Source organism: Dipteris shenzhenensis, chromosome 25 (genome assembly GCF_047967505.1).
Source record: "Dipteris shenzhenensis isolate YYH24624 ecotype China chromosome 25, Dip_SZ_1.0, whole genome shotgun sequence".
Lineage (NCBI taxonomy): Eukaryota > Viridiplantae > Streptophyta > Polypodiopsida > Gleicheniales > Dipteridaceae > Dipteris > Dipteris shenzhenensis.
Window position 1 is genome coordinate 24,505,418 of NC_141620.1, and position 22,683 is coordinate 24,528,100.

The following is a 22,683-nucleotide window of genomic DNA, read 5'->3' on the forward strand; positions in this document are numbered from 1 at the left end:
ATGGTTTTCCCCTAGCACATCCACCCTCTGTCCCTACATGTCTTGAGTTTTTTCTCACATATGCACATGGTGCAACCTCTCTTTTAACACACGATGCAAACTCTCTCACATATTTACTGACACTGGCACCTACACTATCACTTGGACATGCCTCTACCTTAATGTTGGTACTAGCATCTGCACCATCATCAACACTGGCACCTACACTCTTACCTGCACATGCCGCTACCTCAATGCCATTAGTAGCATCTACAAAACCTCATGCACCAAGTCAAGCTTAGCTTATTCTTCTCTACAAGCAAAATAATAAATGAGAGTTGGCTCACATAGCCTTGGGAGTAGATCCATAATACAAGAGTCGTCATTTGACCGAGAGAAAGTACGTCTTCAAGAAAAACTTTTCAATACCTATAGACTTAATGTCAAAGGCCCTCGAATAAATTATGTTCTTGAGAGATGTTCAACACCCAAGCATCATAGGAGGAATGTACCTAGTAATTTATGATTCAATCAATGACTTTATTTCTATATTAGAATAGAAATCATCCAGATCGACAGTTTAGCTATCTAGGGAAAGATAGATAATGGCCCTCATGGTTTACCAATCAAATGAACAATACATGCGAGCTTGATATGAGGGATGGCTTCGCATACTTGATATTTTGGCCTTGAAGAAAAACTTTTCAATACCTGTGGACTTGATGTCAAAGGCCGTCGAATAAATTATGTTCTTGAGAGATGTTCAACACCCAAGCATCATAGGAGGAATGTACCTAGTAATTTATGATTCAATCAATGACTTTATTTCTATATTAGAATAGAAATCATCCAAATCGACAGTTTAGCTATCTAGGGAAAGATAGATGATGGCCCTCATGATTTACCAATCAAATGAACAATACATGCGAGCTTCATATGAGGGATGGCTTCGCATACTTGATATTTTGGCCTTGAAGAAAAACTTTTCAATACCTATAGACTTGATGTCAAAGGCCCTCGAATAAATTATGTTCTTGAGAGATGTTCAACACCCAATCATCATAGAAGGAATGCGCCTAGTAATTTATGATTCAATCAATGACTTTATTTCTATGATAGAATAGAAATAATATAGATTGACGGTTTAGCTATCTAGGGAAAGATAGATGATGACCCTCATGGTTCACCAATCAAATGAGCAATACATGCGAGCTTCATATGAGGGATGGCTTTTCATACTTGATATTTTGGCCTTGTGTGCAGAGTTGAGTACATGCACCACCACAATGTGCTCCATAGTTCCTTACATGCTCAAAACGTTAAGTTTCATTTCTCTATTGCAACATATGAAATATATGTGTGTAAATTCTTTCTTATTTTTTAAAGTATAAACCTTGTGCTTTGTGGTAGGGAGGAGTGGAGATATTTTTCCCTTTCATATTTAAAACTTTTGTAGGAAATCCATGCATATTATGTATGGACCTTGCCCCCCCATACCCTAGATTTTGGACGACGGTAGCAACATTATAAATATTGAGTTGGTGCCCTAGGGTCTTGCATCAATCCATCCCCTTCAATATGTGCATGCTTATGTTTGGCATTGATAGGATCCATATGCTCATTATCACCCATCTCCATGCAATCATCTCTATAACATCATGTCTTAACATAAGAGAATTCACAATCTCATCACCTTTTGTAGATATGATTCATAAAAGACTAACACATCAGGAGGAGTGCATACATAAGGCTCAACATCTAAATCTGAGTAGCACCACTGATAAACTTGTGACCACAATATTTACATTCTACAAAAGATATTCACACTAATACTTCCCTCAACTATCTTGCTGTGCACCATGCTTATCTATAAATTCATTTAAAAAGCATCCATAAATAATCATTAATCCTTATGCACGATGCATAGTACTACCAATAGAGTGCACAAGAAATTATTTTGTGCATACTATTATCTATAGAGTGCACAAACAATCATGAATTCATGTACGAATCATCATAACTTCATTATGAAATCAATAAATAGTCATAAATTTACTTTTTCACACATATTGCATAACATAAGCTTTAAGGCATAAGTAAAATAATGCTTCAAAATCATGAATTCATGTATGAATCATCATAACTTCATTATGAAATCAATAAACAATCATAAATTTACTTTTTCACACATATTGCATAACATAAGCACTAAGGCATAAGTAAAATAATGCTTCAAAATCATAAGTTAAAGAATTATTCTAAAATTTTACTTCATTCAAAGTAAAAATATTTCAACAACCATTCATACACATGCACAAATGAAAGGATGCAAGATTCATTCACAAGCACAAGTACCAAAATGAGTTTTTTTTAAGACTATTCATTCATTCACATGCATAAATGAAAGAATGCAAGGTTGATTCACAATCATACATGTAAACATGATATTCATCCACATAAACAAGTGAAAGAATTCAAGATTCATTCACCCACAAGAGCACAAATGTTTTTTTATTCATTCATTCAAATGCACAAGTGAAAAAATGCAAGATTTTTATTTATATGAATAGGTATTTATATGATTGAAATATATATGTACATATACTAATTGATGATGTGGTAATTTATGCATAATTTATGGCATGGTAGGGTGCAATGTCACCATTTTTAGTGGCTCACCATATTATTCACCTAACTTTCTCAATATATTCAAATTTTGAATCCAAATCATTCCACTTAGATACCTAGTCACTCTAGAGACATTTACAAGTGATAAATGGTCCAATGCGTATTCTCTTTAGAGTAGTGCTAAGTCCTTATCAATGGTAACAAATCATAAGAATTGATGGGATTTCAAAGCTTAATAATCTCATACAATTCAAATCCAAGTCCTTTATAGAGCATCATTTTTCCTTATCAATGGGAACAAATCATGAGAATGGATGGGCATTTCAAAGCTTGATAATCTTATACCATTCAAATCCAAGTCCTTTACAAAAAATTGGTATTCCAAATCTACACTTATACAATAAACACATATTAAATCAAGCCCTTTCCATGTTATTGATTCCCATCATAATGTCCAAGACAGTATCCCCTTGCACGAAGAGATGGTTAGACTAGTTCTTGGATGACTGTGTTCTTATGATCATATAATCTATTTAATTTTAAACACCTCTAAATTCTAGTTGTCTCATGAAATGAACTCAAAGGAGGAGCACTTGCCTATCTCATGTGAATTGACTTCCAACTCCACCTCCTACACCATGTCATTCATTACACCACATGCTCCATCTACAAATATTAGCTTACTCTCATCTTGTCATAAGTAAAAGCTCTGCCAATATTAGCCTTGTTGTACTCTTGTCATCAGTAATAGTACCATTTCCAAAACAAAACCCCTAAAGATCTTACCAAGCAAATCCATCACTAGGGTGCTTCCGATTATATATTTCAAAAAAACCAAACTCTTACTTGTAGATGATCCATCATACATTTGTTAAAGAAATGGTTGCCTCTTTCGAGTTGCTTCCACTCCAATGACTCCTAATCAAAGTCACCTCCTTTGTGGACTCCTTTTCCATCCACTTTTAGAAAGGCTTGCTTGTTTCACGAAGGACTTATTCTATCCTACCTTCCTCTCACCCAACAACAACTTTGTAATTGTGTCTTTCTTGCATCCCTGTTACATTCACACACTGTTTATTCCAGTTCTCCCATTGTAACCATGACACAAACCATAACTTGAAGAATTGTTGAATGAAAGACACATAAATTTACCTCACTAAATTTATCTTGGTAGACCTAAGATCTTGAGTTTGTCATAGGATACATGGAGACAATCATCCTAGCCCCATTGATGCAAGACATTGAAGAGATAGTTTCCATTTTTGGGATTTGCAATGATATATTTTGTGCAATCTCCTCTTTAACATGTTCACCAATGTTTTGTGGCTATGTGTCTAGCATCCACAATGCAAAGAAGTTCTCTTAGACTCTTTGGCTGAGATTGTATTCTACAACTTTGAACGATATTCATGCCACAAAGGGGAAATATTAGATTATGTGACCATAGATGCAAATTTTATTTTTCTTGGGAACATGATGCATGCCATGTTCTAGATATTAAGCCTATGATGTCTAGTCTATTTGGCAACCATTAGAGACACCCAAGGAAAAGGATACCTAGCATATACAGTGAAGAAGAGACTTTGAAATGGTTTAGAATTAGTCACATATGATCCTTATAAATCACACATTTGGATATGTATCAAAGCGGTCAACTGTAAGGAGATTGGACCCCATGTAGATCTTAGTAATGACATTCAAAATTTCTATAAGCAAGAAGATGTGATAGTCCCTAGGTGATCTTGACACACGTTGTTGACTCTCTGCCAACATGGACTTATGTAGAAAGAGAATGTGTTACAACTTTGCATTACAACTTCTACATATGACTTCTAATGTAAAAAGAGAATGTGTTAAATTCTACATGTAGAAAGAGAATGTTTTACAACTTTGTGTTACAACTACATACGACTTCTACATGTAGAAAGAGAATGTGTCACAACTTTGTGTTACAACTTCTACATACGACTTCTATATGTAGAGAGAGAATGTGTTACAATTCCTACATGTAGAGAGAGAAGCTCTCCAACTTGTATAATACCCCATAATGGAATGAAGCCCACACTCTTTGGGGCATTGTGTTGAGTCTACTTTGGTATTCCAAGAATTTGTCTCAAGTGTCCATGCTTCTTTGCACTCCATGTCAAAGAATGTCCTAACCTTGCAACTCCTCCCCTCGCCTCCGACCTTGCAACCCATCCTCTCCCTCTCCTCCTCCTTCCTCCTCCTTCCGCCTCCTCCTCCTCCTCCTCCTCTCTCCTCCTCCTCCCTCCTCCTCCTCCCTCCTCTCTCTTCTTTCCCCCATGCTCTTAGACCTTCCTCTCCCACTCCTATGCCCCCCCTAAACCCTTTGTTCCTCAACCCTTAAACTCCATGATCTACGAGGGAGACGAGTTCTCCACCATGTACTCTATCCTGAACCTTGGATCCTCCTTCTAACCCTGGACTCCTTCTAAACCTTGGAACCTCCTTCTAACCCTAGAACCTCTTCTAACCCCATTGACAAAATGTGTGCCTCTATCCGACACAATTTCAATGGGGCATCTGAATCGGGTGATCATATTCTTGTATAAGAATCTTGATGTGCTTCTGGCATCTGCTTTTCTGACTGCTTTAGCTTCAGCCCATTTTGTAAAGTAATCAGTGGCCACATTGATGTAGCGTGCCTATGTTCCTTTTGCTGCTGGATGTATGGGACCCACATAGTCAATCTTCCATTTTTCAAATGGTTTTTGTGCAACAACTGGTGTTAGGGGATTGAAGTCTTTGTGTTGTGGTTTAATAGTCCGTTGGCATACATCACAGCCTTTTACATATTCATAGGCATCTGCCCACAGTGTTGGCCACCAGTAGCCTGCGAGGAGAACTTTTCTTGCTGTGGCTTCCCCTTGGAAGTGTCCTCCTGCAATGCCTTCATGGACTTCACTCAAAATGTTCAACACACAAGCATCCCATGAGGCTTGATAAGGATTACAAAACTATGAACTATAGATAGAGACTTGAAGACGTTGAGTGAAGACCAATTTCAAATCATTGAAATCCTTCTTTTTTGTGCTTCATCATATTTTTGTTGAATTGGCAATCCATGATTTCTAGGTGAATGAAAGATATTGATCCTTAGATAAACAAAGTTGAACACATGACCATCCATCAGGTTTGATAAGGATTACAAAACTGTGGACTATAGGATTGACGTTCTTAGAGACTTGGAAGGAGTAGAACCAATTTGAGATCTCTGAGATCCTTCCCTTTCGTGCTTAATATAGCATACGTGATCAAACCAATTTGAGATCATTGAAATCCTTCTTGTTTGTGCTTAATATAGCATACATAATCACCTTGAATACCTTTCAAGAATGTTAATATATTATGTCATATAATCATACTACTAGTATTTCTAAGATGAAGTGCTTGTGTACCTCTAAACGGACACGTAGTTTATTTGAGTAGATAATTCCCACTTGTCTTATATCAAATGTTTCAAAGGTGTCAACCATAGTCACCCAGTGTTACAGCTTCCCACTTTGCCATTTCTAACATACGTGATGCCCTAGTTTGCTGCAATACAAGATATTCCGTTCTCCACTACCATGCCACAAAGCTTGACCTAAAATTTTCCATTTCCAAGAATACTAATTCATGTCACGTGTTATTCATCCTTCACTAGGGCTAATTATCCAACCAAAACATCCTACCCAATTATTGCCTTTGAAGGGTGTGTGTTTGGATATGTGACGGCTAATGTCTTGAACCAAATTGCTTTTAAGATGTTAAATTCTAGAATATACCACTTTTCTTAACATGGATAAATAGAACATAGAACTTTGGCAATGGTATGACTAAACGAGTTTAAGCAAAAGACACTCAAAAAATGTGTCTATTTCTGCTACAACTGCAAAAGACTGAGAAGAGTCTTTAAGGCTATTACCGTTGGTTCAGGTCGCATAGCTAAAGATTAAGAGTCTTTAGGTACATTTTTTCCCCCCACCTTTTGTTGTCTGCCAAATCTACTTCATCCTTGGCTGCCCACAGCCCACAAAACCCTCTTGTGCTCGGGCAATTCCTTGCAGCCCTGCAAATTGCAACACATGCAAACATTGACAGTGCAAGGCTGTATAATCCAGCAGGCTGCAGCGTTAGGCTATAAGTAAGCAGGCAGCAACAAGCAGTGCTGCATTCAAGAGTGAAGTCAGGACAGCAGCACATTGAAGTGCACAGTGTGGACAGCCACGTTTCTAGAGACTGGTGCTGGATGTAGTGTGCTAACCTAGTTGTGTGCTAATCTAGTCTCAGCTACCAACTATCTTATCACTATAAAACTGTATAGTGTGTACTAAACATTAATTTGTATCTCTTATGGAGTACATAGATACATAAACACACATACACACACCTTTTTGTGAAACTACACACACGCACGGAGGCACAGAGCGAGTGCCAGCGCACACACATTCTCCAACCTACCGTTCGTACCTGACATACCTAGCAACCATGAACGCTATTGATAAAACAAAGATTCTTCCGCTCTTGGTCCACTACCGTATTTCGTTAAAGGAAAGCTCCTTCAGGCTTTGGTCCCCTATCCTATTTCAGGGGATTAGATTATTTCCTCCAATTTAAGGTATCCCTTCAACTAGGCAATTTTCATGAAGTCTGAGGACCACAGCTAACCAAAACCGTATTGCACCACAGTTAAGAGTCATAGATTGAAAAAAAAACATTTCCTGTTACTGTACCACAAAGACTTTAATACTAATACAAGTAAATCTCATTCCAATGAGAAGCTTAATACCAGACTAGGAGTGTGCATCAGATATTTGATTTACAGCTCCCCACAATTATTGCAGGGGTTCCTTCTATCAAACTAGGTTGCCCAAGAGCCTTGCATGCTCACTCAATATATATGTCCAAATGATAATATACATAGGGCAAACATGATAAACCAGATAGGCAGAGACTATAATTATGAGTGCTTGCCGCCTGTTTCAGACACCAATTAACCACCTGCAGCTTCTCCCAGCAGTTTCATCAAACCGTTCAGGAACGATTTCTTCATGTCCGGAACTCAACGAACGAAAGTCCATTGGGCATCCTGAAGCACAAGGTCTACACCTCTCAATTCAACCAACAAGGGTTAATAATGAGTTTAAACTTGAGCTGTCCCTGCTGTGAACCCTGGGTCCTCACATCTGTATTTTCCATCTGGTCCAATACCAAAACCTTTAGGATCTGCAAACACATTCTCCAAAAGTTGGCTTCTTGGCGGGAGAGGACTTGCATCTGCAAAGTCAACGGCATCTTCCACAGTAGCATCAATTTTACTATGAATGGCCTTCAGGTCATCTTCATTGGCAAGTGCACTTTCCAGAAGGTACTTTTTCAGGGCTGCAATTGGATCCCTTGCAGCATAGTGTGCCTTTTCAGCTGCACAATAAAGGGAAAAAATTTATGTATGAACGTGGGACTTCGACAAAATAGCTTTCTTCCAATACATAAACACCTGCCCAAAAGTCCGACTCAAACTTGGCTTGCTTGGTGAGGTTGGCACCCAGAGTGAGAAAGGGGAAAAGGCAAGGAATCAAAAGGTCACATTTCAATAGTTGTTTGCTGGATGGGAAACAAGTCAGGATCACACTCAATGAGAAGCTTACCAGGTTTACGAAGCTCATCGGGATCAGCAAGAGAATGCCCTCTGAACCGGTAGGTTTCACATTCCACGAGAGTTGGTCCATCTCCTCGTCTGGCTCTCAGGATAGCTTCCTGGGCAACCTCTCTAACCTTCAAAACATCCATCCCATCAACATGAACTCCAGGCATTCCAAAAGCGGGCCCTTTCTGCCATATCTCTGGTACAGAAGTGGCCCTCACATGTGACATACCTATTGCCCAAAGATTATTCTCTACAACAAATATGATTGGCAACTTCCACAGAGCAGCCATGTTCAAGCACTCAAAGAATTGGCCATTATTACAGGTGCCATCTCCAAAGAATGCTACAGTAACAGCATCAGCTTTATCATTTTTCAGCACCTCCCTTTCATATTTTGTGGTAAATGCAGCCCCTGTGGCCACAGGGATTCCCTCACCGATAAAAGCAAAGCCCCCAAGCATTCTATGCTCCTTTGAGAACATGTGCATAGATCCACCCTGACCCCGGCAACAACCAGTAGCTTTCCCAAACAACTCGCTCATCACTGCTCGAGCAGGAACCCCTTTGCTTAAAGCATGAACATGGTCTCTATATGTACTACAAATATAATCAGTGTCTTTCAAAGATTTAATAAAGCCAGTGGACACAGCTTCTTGCCCATTGTATAGATGTACAAATCCAAACATTTTTCCCCTGTAATACATCTGAGCGCACATATCCTCAAAGCTCCTTCCCAGTACCATGTCCTCATAAAGAATCAGCCCTTCCTCTTTAGTAAGGTCCTAGATGTAAGCATTACAACAAAACAGTCACCTCAGTATTAGGAGCATCGGAAGTACCTGTGTACGTGCTTTAAAACTTTGATAATAAAGAAAACCATGAACTGTGGTTATTCATAGCGCCAAACTAAGCTGCAAGGCCCGTGTGACGGAAAGATGTGCCGTCCAATGAACAGGCATATTGACAGTGAAGGAACTGGTGTAAACAATAGACTTCAAAAGATCGTAGCTTATGAATCAGGATTTTTAAACGTTGAAAACACCCGAGGCAGAGGAAACGACTCCAAAGGAAGATCGCCAACAAAAAGGGGCTAAAGGATTAAATACAAGCTTAACGCCCGTTTCTCCTCAATTCTTAGACCTTCTTTGCAAACGCTTCTATCCCTCTCGCGGTTCTCTGGGATCTCTCTCAATTCTGGGTTCTCTCTCAAGTCGCTGCAAAAGCCATTCAAAGACACAGATGATGCAACAAGATATGTGTACCAAAGGCTGCTTGATTTTGGGTTTCTCCGCGACGAGCTCAGAGGTGGAGGCGAAAGCGAAGCCGGCGGCAGGAGAGGAGGCAGCAAGGGGGGGGGGGAGGCGGAGGGAGAGGCCAGAGAAAGAGGACTTAGAGGAAGGGAGGAGGAGGGGGAAGGGGGGGGAGGGGAGGAGGGAGCGGGAGGGGAGGGAGAGGGAGGCGAGGGAAGCCATGGAGGAGCTTGGAGACTGATGAGAATGCAGAGGAATGTAAGCATTTATGGGAAAAATGCATCAAGAGCTGTGAGCTTTGGAGGTGGCGGATTTTCCCAGCCATGCATTTGTCGAATTCCCAACTTCCAAAGCCATCTCCTGCCTTGCATCTCCTCGCCATCTCTCCCCTCCCCTCCATCGCCACCCATCCCCTCATCCCTGCAGCCCATCCCTCTCCTGCTTCCTCTGCCTCCGATGCAGAGTAGAAACGAAACGAGAAGGAATTTATGCATTCATCGGCTCGCCTCTGCATCAGAAGCTCTCCTCTAGCGCTCTGGAGCTCGCGCATCTTCTTCCCAGCCACCATCCATTTGTCCAATTCCTCTCCATCCCAACTTCCTCCGCCATCTCTAATGCCCCATCCTCTTCCTCGGCTCTGCATCAGGAGCGCTCTGCTCTGGAGCTGCCGCATCTTTCTCACCTTGCATTTGTCCAATTCCTCTCCTTCCCAACTTCCAACGTCATCTCCAATGTCCATCCTCTTCCTTCCCGCCTGTCTTGGATCTCTCCAACTTCCCCTCCATCACCCATCGCCACCCACCTTCCCACCCACACCCCATTTGTCCCCTTTCCCACCCACACCCCATTTGTCCCCTTTCTTGCTCTCCCTGCCACGTCAAACCCATTCTTGCTCTCACCACGGATTGCTCCTCAGATCAATCCCTGCTGCCCGTTCCCATTGCTCTCGAGGACTGCTCCCCCCGACAGCCCCCGATGATCTTCGCAGCGAATTTTTCGGCAGAGGTGAACCATAGTACTCGCTCTCCAATACAAGTAAGCCAATGGAGCATCAACAATGAACATCCAACATTTTTTGGCCTTCCCGAATTGGTCTCCTTTGTTAAAGATGATTAATTTCCTGTCTGGGGCTGGCCTGGTGGCCCGTGTACACTGGGGATTAGCTGTCCACGCAGGGAACAAGTGCGTGCTTGGCTGCCAACCTCCGCCTTCGGGTATGTCGGTTCTTGATGCCACGTGTTATTTTTTATGTCGTGAAGCGTGCCACGGTGGCATCCACGTGAGATGAATTTTCCTCTTGTCGCTGCATGTGGACTGGCTACCACATGTGGTAGTTCTCCGCCAATCAGGAAAGAAGCTGCAGACGCGCATTGTGCGTCTTCTGACCACCCAAAGAGCACGCAAAGGAGCTAGCCCTCCATGCAGCTCAGTGGTGGTGAACGCGATGAGAGCGGGAGCATAGCGATTGTGGTGGTTCTTGTCTGCTTGTCCGATCGGAGGTGTGTTGATGCAGGTCAGACGTGAAACAGCCAATCAAACTCGAAGGTTTTGCAACCTTTCATGTAGCTCAGAGGCCATGAACGCGATGAGGGCGGGAGGATACCGATTCTGGTGGTTCTTTACTGCTTGTCTGATCGGAGGTGTCGATCGTTGGTTGGTTCTGCCAGCAATCTTGGATGTATTTCTATGTCTATTAGGTGTTTGCGCAATCGAGGTGGACGAGATACATGTGTTGGTAGAGGTTTGGACCTGCCGGCATCCCTTGGAACTCCGAATGATGCATGGTGGTGAACTTTCTGCGTTCGAGTTTGGAAGGGCTAATTCACGATGCTCTCCATGACCAGATATATAAAAGGGAGTCCTTCCCTTCGAATTGTTAATCTCTGCTCCTTGTGCACTTCTTACGTTGCCTCAAAATATGCTTCTGATCTTCACGAATCTCTTGCGTATCCTTGTAATGGCAATCCAATTATCCCTTCAGAATCCATGGACAGTGATAGCATGAAGTTTGAAGAGGGTACTTTGTGTGTCCAAGGAAAATAATGAAAAAAGTTCGCACAATCTTAGATAGGAAGTCTTTTATCTATGGTGTTTCGACCTTAGGTATGTTTAGAATGATTGTACATAAGCTGAAAACAAAAAGCAGGGAGCTGAATAGCCCGTTTTTCTTTTAGTTTCAAAAGAGAGTTTGTTTGAGTATGCTTGTGCTTTCTAAGTTAGAAATGTATTTTTGCCTCTTTGTAGAAACAATACATAACTGTAAAGGGCCTTTTAGTTTTTTATGTTTTAAATAAGAGTGAGAGTGAGAGTGAGAGAGAGAGAGAGAGAGAGAGAGAGAGAGAGAGAGAGAGAGATTCCTGTTTTTTGAAAGATTTTGTTTCTTGACTTGCTTGTTTATTTTTGCTTAGTCACCTGCTTCCTTTCTTCTATATTTTTTGTTTTCTTTCTTTTTTGTTTATTTGACGTATTTTAGTAAGCACTAGGTTTGCCCAAGAGACTCCACGGGTCTTTAGAAACCCAATATAGGTGCTTATGCTTGGGCACTAATGACGACGTAAGTGTTGCTTTGCTTGCTAAGTACGTCTTCCTTTTTGTTTTTCATAAAAGTTTTTGTTTACCTCTTTTTTCTTCTCGTTCATTTTCTCTTTTATTTTCTGTGTAGATTTTTTATCTTTAGAACAACAAAAAATCTAAATTTGTATGATTGGACTTATTCTAGTCTTACAAAGGTATATACTTTGTGTGTCAACTTCATCTTCTGCTTCCTTCCTTCAGATAAATGTTTGAGTGCAGAGTGTGTTACAGCTTTCTGTTTATTTGCTTGCAAAATTTGAGAAGTTTTTGGAGTGTGGTAATATACCGATTGCTGAAGAAAAGGTCGAAGACACAATCGGTAGGATTCGTCATACTGGTTTAATTGTAGGCGGGGGTAACATTATGAACTTCGTCCAAATATTCTACATGATATTTAGTTCACAAACTTGTTTGTGATTGTGCAAGTGGAGATTTGTTGGTTCAAGTGAAGGAGGAAGTAGACGATTTTGATTTTCGTATGACGGATTTGCCCGACGAAGGAAGCTTGGTCACAGTGAAGGAAGAAGTTGATGAAAGTTTGGTCACAGTGAAGGAAGAATTCGACAGTTCGCACTTGTGCATCAGTGATTGTGAGGAATCTAATAGAAATAGCCTAACCGACATGATGCAAGAAATTCATGAGAGTGGTGGGTAATTCTGGTCCCCGTGATCATCTCGTTTTGTTTTTATTTCTTTGCTTCCAAGTGGATTAGTGATTTCAGTGTATTTGATGCAACACCCTTCTCTGATCCTGTTCAAATGGCTAAGCGTATGGAAGTGTGGTTGGGAAAGCGTCTGATGAAGGAAGGAGCTTGCTTCACTGGCAATCACAGTATTGAAGGTCTATATTTTTGGTAGCTACTTTGCATATAATATAAATCTTGGGGGCGTTTGCATTTTCGTTGCACGTTGTTTTGAATTTGGGTGTTTGCCACAGCTTCCCCTATGTACTTCCGTCCTCTACACTCTATGAATGCAATTGGAGGTCCAAACTAGAGTTCCTTTGTCTACACATGTGAGAAGAGATCGGCACAAAGTTGCGAAGACCAAGAAGGAGAAGGGAACATTGAAGAGGTCGTTCCAGGGTGCTGTCAAGTTTGCATACGAAGTAGGTATAGTGTCTCTTTTGGATTTTTTCTTAGCTCGTCCCGTTTTAAACTCTCTGTTCTACCAATTTCACTAGCAGTCTTTTCCTTTTCTGGAATTGTGTATAGCTAGTCACTCTTTACATTCCACTTGCAGGGTACTTCTTTAAAAATCCTCACTTATCTGCTTATTGTACCAAGCACAATGGTTGTTGTCATGTATTAACAATATTGTAATCGCTTCGGGATGCGCATGATGTTTACCAAATTTTAGTATAGTCTGCTTGTTACAAGCTAATGCAGTCATGGTTTTCTGCAATTTTCATGTGATGTAGTGCCGCTTCCAAGTACTATGAAATAAGACAAACATGTGTGACACTTGATATTTGTTTCTTTAGGCTTAGTCGTGCAATGCGTGAATTATTGACTGTCTTTGGAATATTGGCAATGTTGCTTAATTAATTCTCTTGTTATGTTGCTTAATTTTTAATCTTAAGACGTAAATGACGTACTTCAAAATTTTATTTAATTATTGCATCATATAATTTGAAAGCAATTATCTTCATAGTGGAGTTTCAGAACAGCTTCTTACTGTAATTTTTTTGGGACATTTCCAGCATCGAAAAGGTCATGCATGAAAATAGACTTGCACGATGATGTAACGTCAAGCCGACTAATCAAAGAAAGGCTATCCAATACACCTCTACATAGTAGCCAATATAGTGCTGGTCCCATTGTGCCCTTGGGTCAAAACTTTGTTGCCAAAGAAAACTCACTTCCCACACTATCTATAGACCTACTATCTGAGTTCATACGACATCGTTTTGCCTTTGAGTGCAAGCTATTAGCTAAGTATGGCATATTTAGAGCACGAAATCCAAATTACCCCAAATGCATTCATGCCGATCTAACTAATTATCGCAACTGTGATACCATAACTCTTGTTGTTCCTCATGCATTTGTAGAACAATATAGAGAGTACCTAGAGCTTGACTATTTCTATCGCATTGAGGGAGTGACTTAGCTACCATTGGGGAGGGTGGGACAGCTAGCTACTCTCTACACATCAATGCCACCACTGCAGTGATTCGTGGGGAGCCTTTTGAGGGTACTATTGCATTTCTTCTAGAGACAACTGTTGCATTATATTTTCCATGGGCTTTGTCGACTATAAAGTCTGGTTCAAGCAATATTTCTAGTGTAGCTGGGACGATTGCCTTCATCATGATCAAGGTTGACTCAAAGGGTGGCTCCAATGATCAAATTATTATTATGGATGGACCTCACAAACGAAGATAGAGTAGTCATAAGTTCATTGAACTACTTCTAGTTGTTCATTGGCACTTGTGTGTTCTTTCTTGCTAAGTTCCTCCTAAAGAAATTAATGCCACTTTACTTTGCTAATATATTTTGTTTGAGTAGTTGACCTTTGTAAACGAGCGTAGGAGTGTTCAAGAATTCCATTACAATGGCATAGCCATGCACACTCTCAGAAACGTCTCATATATGCATGCTCATGATTCATTGTGTGTCTTTGAATTCACAATCTTGGGAGATGTTCCCAAAGACAATCAAAGGGAGGAACTACAACAAGTCTTCATCAACCAAGTCTTTGGACTAGGATATGGTCGAACGGTAATATTTGATTTGTTTTTGTGAATGCCATTGTATTCTTTTGCTTCACACCCTAATCCATATTAATTTCTTGGCAGGTGCATAGTATTTTACATTTCACTACTTTAAATGGTCAACTAGTACATTACATTTGCTCTGTATGCTCTAAAGCCACGTTAGCAAAGATCCAGCCAAGCCTTTTTGCTTCACATGTGATTCGCCACATGAAGTTATGTGCACAGCATCTCTGAAGGGCAGAATTCTTTTGGAAGATGGCTCGGATATTGTAGTACAAATCAAAGGCTCACATGTTGATGCTGTGTTATGCCTAGAAGTTCCATTCATAGCACTCTCTATGACAACAACATCATATGTGTCCGTTCAATGCTTCTAGAGCTTAAGCCCACCAGTTACTTTACTGTAAATAGTTTTGGATACATCATAAACTTTGATGCTGAGTGATAGCATTGAAAACAATTTTGTGGTTTCAGTTTGTTAGTTTTGATTGTGTGGGAGAGGAATTCACGTCCTCATTTTGTTTTGTCTTGCCCACAAAGCTTTTGATATACTACCCTTGCCTTGTTATTGCAATAAAGAAGATTTGTGTGCCTTAAATTGACTTTTGGAAACAATTTGCTTAGCAAGACCCTTGGTTTTCATCAAGTCTTTGGTGTGTTACTTTCATAAACATTGGAGTTGCAAGCATAAAATCTTGTTCACTATGAGTATACACTTTGCAACGCAGCTGCACAAATTTGATCTTAATAAAACTAAAGCATTTAATGACCATAATGAGCTTAACACAGACATTATTAAGTGCGTTCAACAATTTGCTCCAAACAACACATACGAAGAATTGCTCAACATGTTGTGCACATCAATTGCAACATCAACAATGTTGGAAAAGTCTCCATGGTTCCTCTTTAGTAGAATCTTCTTTGTGACCTACAACCCAGCTCAATTACATGACATGATATTGTTGGAACTTGGGGAGAGAGGAGAGCTTCATCATGGAGGTGAGTCAGAACACATGAGATATTCAAATGGGTGTTCTATACATTGTGAGAGGGAAGTTTCTCTTTTATAGAAATGGAGAGAGGGTGGCCTAAATCAATGGCACCTCTCCTACATCAAAGGAGGTAGCTCCTAAATCATAGGAACTCCACAATCATAGGCACCACCCCATGTGGGGGCCTTTGAATTACATCATCACCTGTGTCATGGTCTATGGCACTAAGTGTGCCTCTTCTACACACACACACAACCATATGACTGCTAGTGGATGCACACATGCACTCTTATGGATAAATTTGTCTAAGGAAAAAGGCATTAATATGTGTGTGTGTTTGTATGTGTGGCAATAGTATAATAAAATATGGTGTGCATAGGGCCCAAGGTTGAGGTGGCAGGGCATGACCATGTGCCACCCTTCCACGTAAGAGGACCCATAAGGTGTGATGTACATAATCCATGGTAGTAATATTATAAAATGTAAGGTGGCATGGCTCCTCCATGCCACCCCTCTACCTAGGCTGCATTTAGTGAGATATGGCTCAAAGTCCATGGGAGAAGTAATATAAAATAGGTGGAGATGGATATTATATTGGGTTATTCCCTCCATATAGGATAGGCCCATATGGGGGAGATATAGAAGGTCCAAGAGAGCAAGTTAAATAATGAGGAAAGTAGGATGAGGTGGCAAGATTCCTTGTGCCAACCCTCCACTTGTCCTCCTAGAGGTTTGAACATATTATAAAATTGGGAAGAGTTCAAGGGAGTATCATAGACTTGAGGTATGGGGCTTGATTTATGTGGAAAAATGAGGCAAAGGGTTGTCGCACACAATTGAGAGTGTGTAACCGCCTAGCCCACATGAGAGACTTTTCCACACACACCATGCATGTGGGATGATGCATTTATTGGGAGAGACCCCCTCTCTTGGCTATAAAAGGAGGGGGCTATTCCTTGATGAGACACGCTCATTCTTGTAAAGCCACCTAGCTACTACTTTGATATTTCCCTCTCATCCTTTCTTTCAAATAAAGCATGGTCCTCTTCCCTTGATGTCTCCATCTTTACATTCCTCCTCCCATCATGTACATGCTTCTCTTCCCCCTCTCCCTTTCCCCTTGTGCCATAGTCTCCCTCTTCATTCCCTCCCCTTCTAATCCCATTTTCCCTCCCATGATAACATTTTTCCCTCAAATCTTCTTTCCTCTATGGCCCTTGAGCATCGCCATGCTTAGTGTCTAGCCTCTTGTCCTGATTTCTTTTCTGGCTAACAGAAATGGTGTGGCTGCTGGGATCGAAATCTCCACAGCTAGTGGTGTTAAACTTGTTACTCCTACGTCTGGGTGCGGCTCTGCGACCTCTTCCATGTGCAGTTCTCTACTTTTGCACCTTCAAACTGCGTGCCTTCCTTGTCTCTACGGCTGCAAAACCTCCCTGCTTCTGCGCTTCTAGTCGGCCTGCTTTTTGCTTGTGGCTCTTACGTGTATTCTGGCTGGCGACTCTTCTACTTATACTGGTCGCATCTACAGAACTGCAACATCTATGCTTCTGCGCATGCATTCGCGTGTCCACTGTGCACACCCGCACACATCATAGATAAATCATGATGATTTTCTGGGCTCGTGCATCTTCTGGTCGCAAACAATTTTTCTGAGTTTTTGCAAAACTGTAACATCAGATCCCGCCCCCCCCTCTCTCTTCTTCTCTTTCTCTTTCTCTTCTCCTTCTCCTCTCCTCTCTTTTTATTGAAGAGTAGGATTTGAACCCAAGTCCTCCCCCTTCACAAAAGGGAGACTTATCATTGGGCCAACAAGTTGCAAGTGATGAAAATGTAATGATTTTTGCATATATATTGAAATCTCGGGAACTGTAACTCTCTAACCATGGGGAGTTTACTCTTGCTGTAAAAAGCAAAAGTACTTCATTTCATGTGCTCTATTCACATCTCCTACTAGATCGCCGATTTGGAACTTTTTCAAGTCCACTTTACGGACGCACGCCACACGAGGAGTTCATTGTGCAGTGATCGAGCTACTTGCTGCTTCGCAGGTAATTAAAAGGGTGTCCTTCATCGAAGGGTGGGATGCTCCCTAAGCTTGGGGAGAGATTTAATTCCTGTGGATAAGCTCGTCTTGAATGGGTTATTCTCAATCTCACTACAAAGGTTTCTAGGCCTCGGCTATGGTTGGTAATGTTTCGACCAAGGAATCCATTTGTACCTAATCAACCTTTTGTGCCTCATTTCGAGCTTCAAGTTGTAATTCTTTTTTGTCTAAAGATAAACTATCAACAAAGGATTGAAAGTTTATTTGGTGCTGAACGTTTGGCTCAAGTGTTGAACCCTCTCCTTCTACCTATCTTGGACTACCGAGAAACTTTGGATGTCCGAATTTTAGTCTTGGTGTGATGGCATCTTGGATCCTTCAATTTGATGGAGCTTACAAACCTTCATCCAAGGCTGCTAGCATGGGTGTGAAGCTCACTTCATCGGGTGGTGAGGAGTATTGTTATAGCAAGTCTACACCTGCAAGTACTTGCAATCAAGCTGAGTACTTGGCGCTCATTTTTGGGCTACAAAAGGCACAAGAACATCATGTCAAGCAACTTGAAGTGCAAGGAGATTCTCAACTAGTGTGTGAACAAGTTAGTGGAAGGTGGAAGGTGCGGAGCAAAGGCTTGGTTCCACGACATCAACAAGCATTGGAACTGTGCCAACAATTTGAAGAGGTAAAAATTCAGCATATCCCTTGAGCTCAAAATATAGTTGCTGATTTCTTGGCACGTGAAGCTTGTACTTCAATCACGCATGACGCGAGTGGAAGCACCACCTCAACAAAGCCACAAGCCACGAAGGAGGGTGATCATTTGTAAGGAATGCAAAGGTTGTGGTCATCATGAAACTAAGTGTTGGGCATATTTGATACGAGTTTACCGACTTCGGAAGATCATCAGAAAGGTCCTCAAGGACATTGCTCAAAAGAAGGATGCCAGACCGCACACCCCTTGAAGAAATAGCATGGCGACTACAAGAACTGGAAGAAGCTGAAGGTGATGTGCAAGCTCTCCAACTGTTGACATTTGTCATGGCATTCTTGTTTGCCTTGATGAACAACCTCATGCAGCACCATGTCTCTAACTCTCGCTTGTAAAGATGGATGTGATTTTATGAGGGTTGGTCCTTTTAAGAATGTCTATGAGCTATTCTATGCTGAAAATTCTTCCCGTCTAGTATTTCACAATACACCAGTCACACCCTACCCTGCCTATATGTGCTTTGTGGATGTATCTTCACCTGATTTTCAGTTCAAGCTACCTCTTTCCATTGTTTGCCCATAGATAAGCCTCATTTTGTCTCTCCCTTTTCCATTTTCCAAGCATGGCTGACATTCCCGTGTTTTGTGGATAGGTTGAAGAAAATCCAAATGAGTATCTTGTGGCCTTCAAGCGCCTTTGTGTTTCTCTCAACTTTCTTACTAACGACAAATGGCTGTTGGTTCTTCCCACATTTCTAGAGGGTTTGGCCCAAGTGTGGTATGAGAAGTAGGCCAAAGACGTTCACCAAAGCTGGCCAAGGTTGACAACAGTGATGATTGAGTATTTCAAAAAAGAACAGGAGCCAAAGAATGTGTACCTACAGGTGGCAAACTTGAAGCAGTCAGAAGGTGAGATAGCATGTCGATATGTGAATCGAGCGGTCGTGCTCCTAGACCATTTAATTGCCACGCAGGAGGACAATGCTAGATTTCGAGCTGGAATGACTCAGTATGTGCTGGGCTACCTTGTAGCAGGAGCAAGTGATGAATTCCATCTCAAGCTTAAATGGAGAATCTAGAAACTATGGTGATAGCACATGAGATTGCTCAAAAGTTTGATAAAGTTCATTCTGACCCCGCTTCAAAGAAGACGATTGTCTCTCCGCAACCCCCTCAATTCTTGCAACAACAACCTGGGGGGTCTAACTCAAGGGCATACTCCCACCCCTCATCAAGGATGTATCCACTGCCTCCACCTCAAATGTATGGTCCTCCCTTAGATGCTTACCCTCAACAAGGAGTATATCCTCAACCTCTACCTCAAAGACTTCCCCAGCCTCGCCCACGAGCCCCCCACTTTTCTACTCCCTCGGCCTTTCCAGCTAAAGAGGCCCCTCATGCAACAAAACCTGGAGTCAATGACCTAGCCAAGGCCCTGAATGATCTTCGGCTTGAGATGGTGGGCATCAGAAATCAAGCCAACCGCCCTCCAAGAGACCGTGCTAATGTTGTATGCTACGAGTGCCACCAAAAGGGTCATTATCGCACGGAATATCCCAATATTCCAAGGGTGAATCTTCTAAGTGAATCAGGCACTGAGGATTCTGACGTAGAGATCCTTGACCTCGGGAAAAGAAGTCGTACCACCTCGGACCCCTCTCCAAACTATGGACCAGGCTGCCCTAGGAAGAAGGTGTCCTTCTCAGAGCCCTCAGATGCTGAGATGGCAGAACCACCAACAAAGAAGACTAAAAGATCTCTCAAGAGTAAGTGGTCGCCCTCGGATTTTCCCATCGGCTCAGGGCAAGAGGACTATTCAATCGTTCAGGACCTTGCTCATCGGTCTTTCAGCATCACGCTCCCTCAACTAATAGCATTAAGTCCTAAGGTGAGACGTGAGCTGTAGCAAGGGCTCTCAACAAGGAAGAGCAAGAAAAAGGGAAAGGTACGAGAGGTCTCTTCTATCTCTGAAGAAATTGATCGACACCCACATACAGTAGATGTCATCATAGATAATTGTCATGTCAAAAATGTGTGTGTTGATGGGGGAGCTGCATGTAATATCATGGTGCCCCGAATCATGAAGAAATTGAATTTGAAATGTACGAGGCGTTCCTCCACTCGAATCAAGGTAGCAGATGGTCGATGACTTGCCACCTTAGGAGTCATTGAGGATTTGCCCATCACTATTAATGGGTTGACCACCACCATCAATTTCTATGTAGTGGACATTGAAGATACAGGCAAGAGTTACCTAGCCACACTCTGGAGACCATGGTTGAGAAAGAGTGATGCAGTCAGCTATTGGAAGACAGGACACATGTCTTTTGGTGCCTCTAAAGAGAAGATCCCAGTGCAACCAGGTGCCACGAAACCAGAAGAAGAAGTGGAGCAAGACAGTAATACTTTCTCATCCTCGGTGTCTGAATCAATGGAAGGATCAAACGGGGGGAGGAGTTCGCAAATGAGGAAGTTTACATGATGGGGGTGTATCCGACCCCACCACCTGCAAAAAAGGTAACAGCTAGTCCACAATAGCTTGAATCTATGCTTTCCCCAAACCTCACTCCAAGTGAGAAAGACGAATTCCTAGAAATGTTCAAAGATTTCCCTGACCTCTTTGCAACTAGTTACCGCCACCTTTGCCATGTGACTGCCATAGAGCACAAGATAGAGCTAAAGCCTGATGCAAAGCCTGTGGCTTAGAAGTATCAGAGATTAGGGCCCCTACAGACCGATGCTTTGCGCTCAGAGTTGCAGAAACTTGTAGAAGCTGGGTTTATTATTCTAGTTCACAATACTGAATGGGTTTCACCAGTGGTAGTCACCCCAAAGAAAAACAACAAGTGGCAGGTCTACATCGGCTATAAGAAACTCAATGCGGCCACCAAGAGGGATCATCATCCTCTGCTCTTTCAAGACCTCATTCTTGAGAAGCTAAGTGGTCATAAGATGTATACTTTCTGTGATGGTTACTCCGGGTTTTATCAAATCAAAATTGCTGAAGAAGATGTGCTTAAAACCACATTTGCTACACCCTGGGGGACATTTGCATTCAAAGTAATGCCATTTGGCCTCACCAATGCTCCTGCTACCTTTCAAAGATTTATGCAGATGGTGTTTGCTCCTTATTTTGGGGGATTTCTTGGAGGTGTTTTTAGATGATTTCTGTATATTCTCATCACGTAAGGAGCACGTCATGAAGGTTAGGTTGGCCTTCCAACGGGTCAATGATGCAAATGGCAGTCTCAACCCTAAGAAATGCACCATTGGAGCCACTCAAGGGAGGTTACTGACATATTGTCTCATCTGAGGGCATCAAGCCTGACCCCAAGAAGGTAGAAGCTATCCTCAAGCTCTCCCCGCCAACAACCAAACATCAGGTACGCTGATTTGTCAATCTAGCAGGATACTATTGCTGCTTCATTGATCAATATGCTGCTTTGATGCGACCCATGACTATGCTATTAAAAGATGGGGTTGATTTCTCTTGGGATGAGGATTGTGGTCATGGGTTTGCATAAATCAAGAATACTCTGGCCTCAGAACCCATTCTACGTAATCCAGATTGGTCAAAGACTTTCTATATCAATCTTGGGTTTGGTGAGCACACTCTGGTAGGTATTCTTCTCTAGCAAGGGGAGGATCGGTTCATGTATCTCGTTCGATTTGCTTCTCGACAATTGCTTGACACTCAGCGATGCTATTCAGAGGCTGACAAGCATGCCTTGTCTTTGGTGTTCTGCATTGAGAAATTTAAGCATTATTGGCTGGAAAGTCCTTCATTATACTCACTGGCACTGGTTTTGCAAAGTAGGTTCTTCAATCACCAAATCCCATGGGCTGATTGGCCAAATGGTTGGCAGTTCTACAAGAATATGATTTTTTTTTCAAAATTGTAAAAGGGGGTTGTTCCAACTTGAAGAATGCTTTGATTGATTTAAAGGAGTGCCTTGATGTAACCCTTGTAGCAGCCATAGAAGTTGGGGATCCATGGTATGGTGGTATCTATAGGTTTCTGACTACTTTCTCCTTTCCTCTAAAAAGTACTAGCTATGAGAGAAAAAAGGTGGTATCTATAGGTTTCTGACTACTTTCTCCTTTCCTCTAAAAAGTACTAGCTATGAGAGAAAAAAGAT

At 41.7% G+C, this 22,683-nt stretch overlaps 1 protein-coding gene across 1 annotated transcript; it reads right to left on the reverse strand.

Annotated features, from left to right (window-relative positions):
* Nucleotides 1–7,354: 7,354 nt before the first annotated feature.
* LOC147885644 (pyruvate dehydrogenase E1 component subunit alpha-3, chloroplastic-like) lies at nt 7,355–10,256 on the reverse strand. The gene is made up of 3 exons (XM_087396395.1): nt 9,520–10,256; nt 8,259–9,039; nt 7,355–8,031 (listed from the first exon to the last, which is right to left on the reverse strand). The coding sequence occupies exons 1-3, from the start codon at nt 9,727–9,729 to the stop codon at nt 7,754–7,756; spliced, it is 1,269 nt and encodes a 422-aa protein (XP_087252521.1). The 5' UTR covers nt 9,730–10,256; the 3' UTR covers nt 7,355–7,753.
* Between the last annotated feature and the right edge of the window lie 12,427 nt (nt 10,257–22,683).

Bases quoted from the DNA above. Each gene is read 5' to 3' on its own strand.
- LOC147885644 (XM_087396395.1), bottom strand. From the start codon at position 9,729: ATGGCTTCCCTCGCCTCCCTCTCCCTCCCCTCCCGCTCCCTCCTCCCC. The intron at 9,040-9,519 runs GTACACATATCT...GCTTACATCTAG, and splicing joins CCAAAATCAAGCAGCCTTTG to GACCTTACTAAAGAGGAAGG. The intron at 8,032-8,258 runs GTAAGCTTCTCA...TTTATTGTGCAG, and splicing joins CGATGAGCTTCGTAAACCTG to CTGAAAAGGCACACTATGCT.